The sequence below is a fragment of the Ciconia boyciana genome, chromosome 8 (assembly GCF_034638445.1).
Source record: "Ciconia boyciana chromosome 8, ASM3463844v1, whole genome shotgun sequence".
Classification (NCBI taxonomy): domain Eukaryota; kingdom Metazoa; phylum Chordata; class Aves; order Ciconiiformes; family Ciconiidae; genus Ciconia; species Ciconia boyciana.
In genome coordinates this window covers 60,302,226-60,314,747 of record NC_132941.1, presented here as the reverse complement: position 1 = coordinate 60,314,747, position 12,522 = coordinate 60,302,226, and the positions used below count along the sequence as shown (strand labels likewise).

General features: G+C 40.0%; 1 protein-coding gene across 1 annotated transcript in view; it reads left to right on the top strand.

The window, feature by feature from the left end:
* The window catches only part of EIF3A (eukaryotic translation initiation factor 3 subunit A), a 36,326-nt gene extending 25,083 nt beyond the window's left edge, over positions 1-11,243 (top strand). Inside the window, exons 18-22 of the mRNA XM_072870517.1 lie at positions 1,153-1,241; positions 5,571-6,412; positions 7,764-7,938; positions 8,403-8,572; positions 9,958-11,243. Of these exons, the coding sequence (XP_072726618.1) occupies positions 1,153-1,241; positions 5,571-6,412; positions 7,764-7,938; positions 8,403-8,572; positions 9,958-10,199 (1,518 nt within the window). The 3' untranslated portion in view covers positions 10,200-11,243. The remainder of the gene's footprint in view (positions 1-1,152; positions 1,242-5,570; positions 6,413-7,763; positions 7,939-8,402; positions 8,573-9,957) is intronic.
* Positions 11,244-12,522: the final 1,279 nt, after the last annotated feature.

Genomic DNA, 12,522 nt, shown 5'->3' with positions numbered 1-12,522 from the left:
TCATCCACTATAGCCATTGTCTTTGTTTAATGCATACTTAATTGAGTAACACTGTGAAGATAAGTGATCAGAGCTTGTATAAATTGTTTTATTTACCTGATAGACTATCATCACTGGTATTTTTCACAGAAGAGGTACTCCTAGCCATGGGCACTTGATTATATGGAAAAGCTGACTCAGGTTCTGAGAAAGATACCTGTACCACTTGAAAAATGCCATTTGCAGTTTTGGGATTCTTTGCTCACCCTTGTTTGTTGGGGTCATTTCTACAGTCAGGTTGTCGAAAACATTTGAGTAGACACTCATGGAGCGGTGGATATGTGAGATCTTGTGCAACCTGTGTATTTCTCCATATTGAAGTGTAGACTTTGACAAATAAAAACACTTTTCAAAGAGCAGTTTAAAACCAGAAGTTGTGTGAGTGTGAGATCAGATATTTTATATGGTTTGCCTAATTTGCTTCTTGTGGTGGAATTAAGGAATAAACAGTTGTGTTAGAAATAGTTTAAATGGTTTGTCTTTGTCCAGCAATGGGGAGAGACATTTTACCTTTATTTAAGAAAAATACTCATTATTGCTTTGCCCTGCATCTAGCAACCTGTGTGAATCACAAATACCTCACTTGTTCTGTGCACTGAGGTACCATGTTAATGTTGTATAAACCTGGAACAAAATGGTCTCTGCTACAGAGAGCTTTCAGTTTGTTCAGTTACATTTTCTGATCTGGTTAGAAAGCACAAAACCAAATCATGTTTTGAATTAATTCCTACTGTCATTAAGCAGCAAGAAAGTGAAACTGTTAAAACTGTTACCACCTGTGTTAACACCTGTGTTAACAGGTGGTAGCTATGGCTCACTGTAGCTATTGTTCATGCACTTGTTCATAAACTTTTAGTGTATTTGCATGAATCCTACCCTATTAGTAAAGTATGTGTCACAAAGGGGACCGTATTGTTTTTAAACTCTGCCAGAAACAATAGTCAGTTAAGACTGAACTTAAGTTACTCAAACTCCTGATAGTTCAGTATTCTCCACAATGTAACAAGTGAGTTTTTAATGACATAGTATGTTCTGAAAGAAGTAAAATATATGTTGAAAATCTTCATTTTAAAGCATTCAGAGAGAATGTTCTTAATTTCTTATGACATACAGGAATCTCGGTGGGGTGACAGGGAGTCTGAAAGCTCTTGGAGAAGAGGTGGCGAGACAGAATCTGAGTGGCGACGAGCACCAGTGGAAAGGTAATTGTTGGTTACTAAGAACCAGTTGTATTGGGCTCAAAATGTGTAGGCTCTTTTTTTATTGCTACTGCTAACTCTGCGCTAACTGAATAATATCTCATGCCTTTACACCTCTGAAAGTTACCTTCTATTAAAACATTGCTTTGTAAGGATCTCCAAATGAGAGAGAGGTTTTATCTTGGAACTGCATTCAGATAACGTTCCTGTTTTATTTAGCTTAGATATGTGGAGACTACCAGACACCTTCTGCATCTGATAAACAACTTGCTTACTTGGTTTCTTTCTTAAATTAAAAATTTCTGTCCCATGCCAACATTGGTGTCAGTTGTATAAGTACAGAATGGGGAAGGATGACAAACAAATGCAGGCTTCCTGGATGGTGAAACTGTTTGGGATTTTCCATGAAGAAAACTGACAGTAATGTATAAGAATAGTAAAGTCAAAATTCAGAGTCTTAAACTATTTAACTCCCAGAGTGAGTCACAGAACAGAAAATATGTGCCATAGACTAGAATACAATTCTGAAAGACTGTATTGAACAGAGAAGGAGGGATTTCTGAAAAAAGAATACTCTGAAGGTACTTTGCACTTTAAAAAAAAAAACCAAAACCCAAACAAAACAACAACAAAAAAACCAAATACTTGTTCACATCTATATATTTTAGGGGGTTTGGATATGTTCAGTAATAATGAAGACTGTTTATGCAGTTGTAGAAAAGAAGATCTTTAAGATTAGTCGATCCCTCTGCTCCACAACAAGATGAACTGTGCCTAAAATATTTCTGATGCACGTCTAGTTGTTCTTAAAAGCCTGCGCTGATGGAGATACCACTGCTTGTTCCAATTGGCAGTATGTTTTATTGCTAAATTAGCCTTCCAAGTAGATAGATTTTTATAAATGTCTAACCTTAATTTCCAGTGCACCAATTTAAATCCATTAGAGCTTACTCTGACTCCAGTGTGTGAGCAAATTAATTTACGCGCTCTCTCTAGTAATTTCTTCTAACATATTTGAGGAGTATGATCTTTTGATAAACAAAATAGTCTTTCAGTCTTTCCTTAAAAGCTGTGTTGCCATTCTTGGTAGTGATCCACTTTCTCATGAATTGCAAAATCAAAAATTGGATGAAACTCCTGGGTGAAGCCTTTAACTACTAACAGATTGCAGAAGTGTTTAATGCATCTATTTATATGCTTCAATGTGATTTACTCCCCCCCCGAATGATACAGGTGCCCCATATTCATTTTCTGAATAAGTGTTGTCTTAGTCATTTCTCATTCAACTTGTAGAAATTGAGATGAGTGACTGCTGAGGAGTTAAAATTAGGTATATTTTGGATGATTATGTAGCATGTTCAGTAAAACTTTCCTTCTCTCTTTTACTAAGAGGAATATACTGAGAAATAGTAAAAGAAAATACTGAGAACAATCAAAATTAATCTCTCTATGGAATTTTAAGTAAAACTGAATGTTTCTCCTTTTTTTTTTTTCTTTTTTGCCAAACTTAGACAATAGCAAAGTAATAAAAGTGATTATGCTCAAACATAACTGCAGAAGAAAGGTGTAATTCTGCATTCTTTAGAAGACTCCAGTCTAACTTCAGTTGGAGGTTAACCCTAAAGCAAAAATATGTTGGATACACACACAGCAGTGCAATCCTAACTGTAATTGAGTAAAATAATTCCAAAATGTATTTCTGAATCAAGTGATAAAGGCAGTAACATAGAGGACAGAGCATCAGATTTAATTTGCAGCATGTATCTAGTTCTAAGTACAGCTATTGGATATATGCATTAAAATGTCCTTATGAATGCTAGTACAAGGAGAGAAGCTATAAAAGGTGTCTCGCAGACATTAATTTCTCATGGAAATGGCACAGTCCTGGCGTTGCATGCTGTATTGGTACACAGGTCCTTACAGTCACGGAGCAACCAATTGTACTATGCAGCAATCCCTAGAGTACTGGATTCCAGGTGATCAGCATGTTCCAGTGTTCTCAGTCTTTTCCATACCATAGTTTCAGTTACAACAAAAACCAAGATTATAGAAAGGCAGAAGAGTCCAGCAAGAGCTGTCTGTCTCTTGGACAGCTAGTGGCTTTATTATAACTAGACTGCGAGTATTTGCTTTGTTCCTTCACTGTGCAGGAAAGGTAGTTATTGTAAGAAACAAAAGAGGAAAATAAAACTAATGATCTTTCTGTGGTAGATGTAATAAAATTTTATAAGGAAGAGAAGGAAGTCAATCCTGATATAAAAAAAATATTACAAATACTGCGATTGCAGGAAAAAGAGGTTAACATAAAAGTGCTATGTAGGAGTTAAATTAAAAGCCAGTTGGTTTAGCAGGAAAAGTCATTTTATGGTGGTACCTCTTGTTCAAGTCATAAACCTGTAACAGTGGTAGACACTATAGTGTGAACTTCGCCAGCAAATTTCTGCTTTATTTGGGAAAGCTGTCCACATGCTTTTAGCTCTTGTAGATCTGTGTGTAGGGTTTTTAGAGGTTATTGAAAAATGGGTTATATAATAGAAACTGGATTGCATTACTACCAGTGACTGCCATTGAATAATATTCTTAATATTCATGCATCCCTCTGTTCTTATTAATTTATCAGATGCTGTTTGACTCTTAATTTCAGTAACCTTTTAAAGTGGGAGTTAGGATTTCTAAGAGGGAACGAAGGACAAAAACTGAAATATGAACACTAAAGTGAGAGGGAAAGAAGGACAAAAGCTAAATATGAACACTAAAGTTGTCAAATGGGAAAAGATATAAAAATAACAGAGGAATAATTCCATCTGCAAGGAATAGTTTAAAAATTAGAGTAGTAACAGTTTAAAAATTAGAGTAGTGACAGTTTAAAAATAATAGTTAAAAAAAATAGATTTAAAAGTCTTAAAACCCTTAAGCAGTACCTGAGTATGAATGAATTAAATACTTGTTCATTTGATGAACTTTATAACCATTTCTCTACATGTTTTTTACATCAAAATAATCAGATTTTTCAAAGGAGATTATCCAATTTGAGTCTAAATGGAAGTTAACAATCTCCATGTCTTGTTTTTATTTCACAGCTCAATGATAATTGCATTCTCCCTTACTCTTCCAAAACTAGGAAATACACTGCTCACAATTCCTCAAAAATCTTGAGATGCAGAGTTGTCACGAACTGTTGCCTCTTTGTTCTCACCTCTCAGAGTCCTACATCTGTTGTTTTGTAGCAAGTTATTGCTGTTCTTTTGTTTACATTTTAGTAGCATAGTGGATTTCTAAACCTGTGGGGTTTTTTGTTTTGTTTTGGTTTTGATTTTTTTTTTTTTTTAATACGTGAGATTCAACTCCAGTTTCTCTTCTCTTGCCAAGAAGCAGGCACCAGGACATCTCTATGATTTACTATTGCTTGTTTCTTCTTATTGCTGAGTAACTAGCTTAGGAAGGTTAATTTCCTAAAATAAAGAAATTAATCTGGTGACAAAGCCAAGGCTTGTGTTTTAAATATATGTGTAAAATCCGTAGACATTAAACTAAATGGTGTGTCCAGAGAAGTGACAGGAGTGGAAGGCTCTAACTGTTGTTCAGCAGTGTCTGATCCTTTCAGTGTTACAAATTCAAACATATTTCAAAGATGAACTGATGACTCAATAGCCCAGAGAAAATTCTCACCGATTCTTTACTTCCCACATACATCCTAGTAAGGAGAGTCCGTGCAAGCACTGACAGCCTTCAAGAGCCTGGTGCACCCTGCCTGCTGTCAGGGAGTAGCAGTGGATTGAGTCATGAGTTTACTGCGTTGTCCTGCTGTATCTAGTTGTGGATGCTTGTCAGTGAGGGTATTGCCAATCTGTTGGGCTGGAACTGTGCCAAAGCATATGAAAACAGGGATTGGACTGTAGGGTTGGCATGTGCGTGAAGAAGGGGGATACCTACTTGATGGTTGTGGTTTTTTTAATACTGGTTCTTTGAGACTTAGCTTGAGTTTGTCAAATTAGGCTTGGTGTAAAAGCCAAACCTCTTATATGTTGTGTTGCACAGATAACCAACAGCAGACTGTAGTTATCCCCTTCAAACTGTAGTTTTGAAGGAGATGATAAACTGTTCAGTCTTTACTGAAGCTGTAGGGATGGTGACCTACCACTTTCCCATAGCAGTGAAGGCAATTAAAACATGTGCATTTGAAAACTGCAAGCTCTGTAAATGTGTTTGCAACCACACATCAAGTGGATACGTTCAGAAATGGCCTTGAGGGGTTCAATACTGTCAATCTAATACGTAAAGCTTTCCTGGATGTCAGCTTCTACTTTTTGCTCATTCCCTATGGTTTTACAGAGATTGGCGCCGAGGAGAAGCAAGAGATGATGAAAGATCTTTCCGGCGAGGGGATGATCTGCCCCGACGAGGAGATGATCTGCCCCGACGAGGAGACGATCTGCCGCGACGTGGTGCTGCAGAAGAAAAGGAACGTTCCTCTATGGAATCAACAGAGGACAGGCCACCTAGGCGTGAAGGGGATGAGGACAGGCCACCTAGGCGTGAAGGGGATGAGGACAGGCCGCCCAGGCGTGGATTGGATGAGGACAGGCTGCCCAGGCGTGGTTTGGATGATGATAGAGGGAGCTGGCGGGCTGCAGATGACGACAGGCCACCCAGGCGCGCTTTGGATGACGACAGGCCACCCAGGCGCGCTTTGGATGACGACAGGCCACCCAGGCGTGCTTTGGATGACGACAGGCCACCCAGGCGCGCTTTGGATGACGACAGGCCACCCAGGCGTGCTTTGGATGACGACAGGCCACCCAGGCGCGGCTTGGACGATGACAGAGGCAGTTGGCGTGCAGCGGATGACGACAGAGGACCCAGACGTGGGCTGGACGACGACAGGCCGCCCAGACGGGCTTTGGATGATGACAGGCCACCCAGGCGTGGGCTGGATGATGACCGGGGCAGCTGGCGCGCCGCAGATGACGACAGGGGTCCCAGGCGCGGGATGGATGACGACAGGGGTCCCAGGCGCGGGATGGATGATGACAGGATGTCAAGGCGTGATGATGACAGGGGACCATGGCGTAGCGCAGATGATGACAGGCTCTCCAGACGAGATGATGACAGGGGTCCGTGGCGTAGCAGTGATGATTCAAGGCCAGGTCCTTGGAGACCATTTGGTAAACCAGGTAAAATATAATAATATAATAATCTTCCCTCCAAAGCATGTGTTAACCTAGTAGATAATGGATGTAATGTACTTGGTGCCAGAGATGGGAGAATCAACTCTGAAAATGTCTGGATTAACTTGGTTAATGTGGACACTCCTTTACTTAGTATAATTAAGCCTTTTAATTTGGTTGAATTTAAAAAAAAAATAATGCAGCAGTGTTTATTGCTTGCCTGGAAGATGGCTAAATGTCACATAGTAATGCTGGTAATTTACCTGTGTGCAAAACCAAAATATACAAGTTGAATGCTCTGATGGGAGAGAAACATTCTCACTAGATTAGCACACCTTGGTCTCTTTCCCTGCCCCGTCTATGTGTCTGAAATTAACCTCCTTCTAAGGAGGATTTTGATACATCATTCAAGTGGGTCTGGTTTGGATAAGCTTTTTTTGTGTACAAAGATATTCCTATTTTTATCATTCCTTTTTTGCTTTTGTGTCTACCTTTCTTGAAAATCCTGCCTTGAGCAGGAGTTTGGACTAGGTGACCTTCTGAGGTCCCTTATAATCTAAATTATCCTATTCTTACATAGTTTATTTCTAGTCTTAAGTCTTGTTGATGGTGACTACTACAAGTGTTTCTGGTTCTTTTCAGAACTGTTGGTGATGTTTAAATGTTAGATATTATTTTGGTTTCCTGGTTCTTTTTATTCAGATTTATGTATTCACAGGTGCCACATCAACTTTTATAGACGCTAATTCTGTAATCCAAACCCGTAGAAAAGTTATTGTAAATCTTGATACTCGCACTCCAATAGCTTTCTCCTTTTTCCTATTTAAAGAAAAAGCAGGCTGCGTAATAAAGAATTCCCATTCATAAATAACTGAATGATATTGCAGGATGTGCTGTGTAAGTAGATGGTAAGCGATAGTCATATTTTGAAGTAGTGCTTTAGAAAGCAGTAAGTTCTTAAAAAATTTGCTTGCCTAAAATCTCCTCACTTGTAGATTTTCACAAAGGAATCTGCTGAGCTACCCCCTTTACTTCTTCCTGCACTTGTTTTGCACAAGACCCTTGAGGAGTTTGTGGTTTCTGACTGAAAACTGCAGGGTGTAATCAGCTCTGCTAAACTGTTACAGGCAGTCGTGATAGATGAGATATATATTACTGTCGTTATATTAAGCAGTTTCTACAGTGTTTTGTCTCTGGCTCCCATTCAACCTGCGGGCTTTTTACAAGCATCTTGAGTTGGATCCTCAGGGATCAAAACTTGAAAAACCAGTTTCTGTGAGGGAAGTAAAGGATTCTTTGTCTACAGAGAGATCAGAGGTCAGTCACAAATTCCTTTGACTGTGTTTCTTTCTTATAGGGGGATGGAGAGAACGAGAAAAGGCTCGTGAGGATAGCTGGGGGCCTCCCCGAGACTCCAGACCTCCAGGAGACCGTGAATGGGATAGAGACAAGGATCGCGATGAAAATGAGAAAGACCGTGAATTTGATAGAGAGAGAGATTTTGATCGAGATGATCGCTTCAGGCGTGCCAGGTTTGACTTCTCTGTTTAAATACTTCTAGAATGTTTCTGTTAAAAATAAAAAAAAAATGCCCTGCTGATAAAGAAATAATGTGACATCGCCAAGTGAAAGGAACAGTGGTTGGTTTGTATGAAATTAAGCACTTTAAGGCAGTAAATGGATAGTGGCATTTTGGGGGCTTCTTTGTTTATTATTTTTAAGAAGACGTTAACTGTTTACAGGAGGAATCCCAAAATGCTTTACTGCTTATATATATATATATATATATATATATATAATTTTTTTTAAACCTGTTATCAAAAGAATTTCATGTTAGGCTCCAGAAAAACAGAAAAGGGTTTGGAAATATGTCAGTATATTAAATAGAGACTGACTGGGCCTGAAAAGATCTGTGTTGTGTTTTATTATTGCTTCTTTCCATAGCAAAAGTAAAATCTTAACGTTTAGCCTTATTTTATGTTTTGAATGGCAAAAGGGATGATGCTGGTTGGAGAAGAGGGCCAGCTGAGGAAACTTCTAGCTGGAGAGATTCAAGTCGTCGTGAAGAATGGGACAGAGGTGGTCGTGACATGAGAGATCGACGAGCTGATGACAGAGATCCACCCCTCAGAAGAGGACCACCACTCAGATCTGACCGCGAAGAACGTATGTTTATTTTAGTGCTCCTAAAGGCTTACATTCGTTATAGGGCCTTCATATTACTCTGACAGTGCTAGGATGTGGTAAAATGGGAATAAGTTGTATTTTCAGCCACTTAAACTCCCTTTGCTTAAGCAAAGTAATAGAAAGAAGCTTTAGTGTAATTGAGAATTTTTCCTTGAATCTTAACTTTTTTTAGTTGCACTCTTTTCTATCATAGTAGCATTTCACATCTGCAGTAGAAGGAGAACATCTTAAGTATGCAGTTTTTATAGTAGGATTATGTTCAGGGTGAATTAAATTCCTGTACTTAAATTATCAAGATAGGTGTCCCAGAAGGTAGTTTCTGGCTCATTTCTTAAAACCGTTAACATGTGAGGGAAAGATTTCCAAACAAGGCCTTGTGGGTTTCACACTATTAATGGTGAATTGATGGTGAATTTGATGAATAACCTATTTTAATTACATACATTAACCTGTTTTAATTATGTACATTTATTAGTCCTTTGCTGTGTTCTAAAAATACAGTAACAGCAAATACATTTAGCCTGAGATACCACGTCTTCCAGTTCTGGCGTTCTCAGGTTCAGAATCTCACGTGGTCTGCCCCGAGTCTGGGTGCTCCCTGCACGTGGGAGGGTTCTGTCAGGCAGGTGGTCTCGGAGGGCAGACTGGAACAGAGTATGTCATACGGGACTTCAGCTGGCAGAAAGGCCGAGAGCTCTCAACGGGGAGATTTGTTGTTTTTAATCTATCAAGAAGTTTTGGGATTTGACTGTCTGGTTTGGTATTTGACACAGCTTTGTTCACATGTAGCTGGGATAGAATTCTTAACATCCTTTTGGTGGAAATGAACAATTTTTCATATAGTAAAGGATGGTGAATGCTGTTACCAGTGGAGTCGTGTAATCCAGTGCTGTTTATACCTCTGATTTCAGTAGGCTGAATAGTAATTTGCTGTCTTTTGAGTCAATGAACACCTAAACATTTTCCACAAGTGTTTTTAAGTTAGGATTTTTCTGTTTTCAGGGTTCAGTCATTTCTAAGGAGAGGCTTTTGTGCTTTTAATTCTGATAATGATATAAGAATACATTTTTACACCATAAAACCATGTACATCAATAGAACATTCTTATTGCAGTTGTTGTGTTTTAAAGATGACACTTGGGTTGCTCACAACAGTCCTGAATCTGAAAAGAGGCTTGAGTAGTTCCTGTCCATTACTTCACTATGAAATTAAACTGTGCATTTGGCCGTCAGCATCATATTACCTCTTGGCAAGATTGAGAATCAGTAAATCAGACTGTCAGTGCCGGGCATATTTGTTTAAACTCTTGCACGCTGCTGGTGGAGCATGACAAAGGTTGTTTTATTGTCTTTCTGTATTTGTAGCAAGCTCATGGCGGCGTGCTGATGATAGGAGAGAAGAACGTGGAGAAGAACGTGAACCAGTTCGGCGATCAGCTCCTGCTCCTGCTGCTCCTCCAGCTTCTGCTCCCCCACCAGCATCAAAAGATCGAGAAAGAGATGGGGAGAAGGAGAAAGGTTCCTGGAAAACAGAAAAGGAGCGTGAGCCCCTTCGCCGTACTAAAAATGAGACAGATGAAGAAGGGTGGACCACTGTACGACGTTAAGTGAAAATCACAGAGTTTAACCAATGTTTTAGCTTTGATTTGATCGAATCCACGGATTATATTTGTGCTTATAAACGTTCTGGATTGGAATTCTTTAACAAATGTTTTGAGGTAACACGAAAGCATGAGCTTGAATTACTTACTCATATAGATTGATCATGCACAAAACTCACAGCAGAAGGTTGGAAATTGAATGCCAGTTTTGGAAATTTCAAATGATGCTTATTTCATGGGTCATTTGTTGCTAAAATAAAAAGAAGCAAGCCCAACAGCTGTCTTGAGTAATGCTTCTGTCTCGCACCAAAACAGGCTGACCTTTTTATTTTTAGTCTTTCTTAATTTGGAATGGGGTATTATCGTCACAGAACATGCATTTGAAAACACCTCTGTTCACACAGTGGAATTATTGAAAAAGCAGAGCTAAATCAATTTCCATAATTAGCCAAAAAAGTAGAAAAAATATAAAAGCCCTCTTTTACATAGGTATCTTTGAGGGCAGGCGGTTTCCAAGAGACATATTTTATCACTATCTAAAGTCAGTAAGTTGTTTAAATTTGAATTAAATACAATAAACATAATGAGCATTAGCTACACTGGGATATTTTCTGTAGATTACTTGAACACATAATGCCTATGAGGCCATTTTGCAGTCATTGTTCCAGTAATGTATACTGCTGCAGTGTACAACCACAAAACTTCAAGCTTTTACAATTTAAGTGTTTTGGTAAGCATATGGCTATGTATTTTCTGTTGCCAATATCACAACTGCTTTTTCCATTACTGGATAATTCATGCCTTTCAAGGATTTATAAATATTGTCATATTTAAAATGTGTGGTTTTGGAGAAACTGTTGAATTTTCCCCCAATTCTTTGTCTTCAGGGTCGATTCTTTCCCCTTCCAAAAAAGTGATTTGTAGTAATGGCTGTGTTGACTTCAATTTTGGGGTGCGGTAACAACGATTAACTATCTGGTCATACTGGAGCCAACACAGAACTTGCTGCTGTGTGTTTCTTCAATGATAAATAAACAACTTAAGGAATTAGCTGCTGCAGTGTCTTGACTTTTCAGTAACTTCCTCCAATGTACGTTCATGCAGAACAGCTGTTGAACAACTCTCTTCTGTATGCATACCTGTTTCTGTACCAGCTGAGGGAGAATGTGAGAACACCTCGGATGGTTTCTTCCTGAGAAGCCTGGTTTAATTTTAATGTGTGTGAACACAAGTTGTAATACTCCTCTTGGCCTTCTCCTGTCCTCTTCTGAGCTTTCCAGGTCCTGTTTGCTTCTCAGGAAAAACTTGCATCTCACAGTCATCTTTGTGCCGTTGGAGCCTGTCACTTCATTGCTTGTTGAGTTCCTTCAGAACAGTAGTGTTTTCTAAACAAACAAAAATGTTTCTTTGTGCCTCATACAGTCCTATAAAGGATGGAACCAGACACGGCAGCTATCCAGTAACAGAGCGTGCTTTCTGGATTTGGGGTAGTGGGTGCTGCTGCTGTTCAGCTACCTGTTGCTGTCCTTGCTTTCTGTGTCACAGGATTACAGGATCATTCCTGTTAAGAGAGACCCCTGGAGCTTGCCAGTCCAGCTTCTTGCTGTGAAGTCAGACTGTGTTACTCAGAACCATGTTTCTCCTATGTGGTCTTGAAAACCTCCAAGGATGGAGACTGCACAACCTTTCTGGGCAACCTCTTCCAATGCTTGACTGCTCCCACAGTGAAAAAGTGTAACACTCTCTTTTTGGCTTCTACCTGTTGTCTCTCATCCTCCTGCTCATGCACTGCTGTGAAAAGCCTGACTTCATTTTCCCGTAACTTCTTGCTGGCTGCTGTTGGTCTCCCCAAAACCTTCCCTTCTCCAGGCTGTTCAGCCCTACTCCCTCAGCCTTTCCTCCCAGGCAGCTGCTCCAGCCCCTGACCATCTTGTTGGCCCTCTGCTGAGCTTGCTCCAGTTTGACATTGTCCTCCTTGTATGGGGGGGATATGGGACCCAGAACTGCATGCAGTAGTCAAGATGAGGTCTACCGGGTGCCGAGTAGAGGGGGATGCTCTCTTCCCTTATCTACAAGCTGTGGTCCTGTTCAAACAGACCGAGATCTGCTGGTTCATGCTCAGCTTTATGCCTGCCAGGGCCCTGGAGGCATTTGAGCCACCCCCCAGCCTGTCACTGCAAGGGCTTCTTCCTTGGCAGTACAGGACGCTGCCTTTCTCCTTGTTGAATGTCATCAGGCTCCTGCCCAGCCTGTCTCAGTCCCGCTGGATGGCAGCCCTGCCCCAGGTGTATTGACTGGGCCTCCCACCGTGGCGTCCTCCACAAACCTG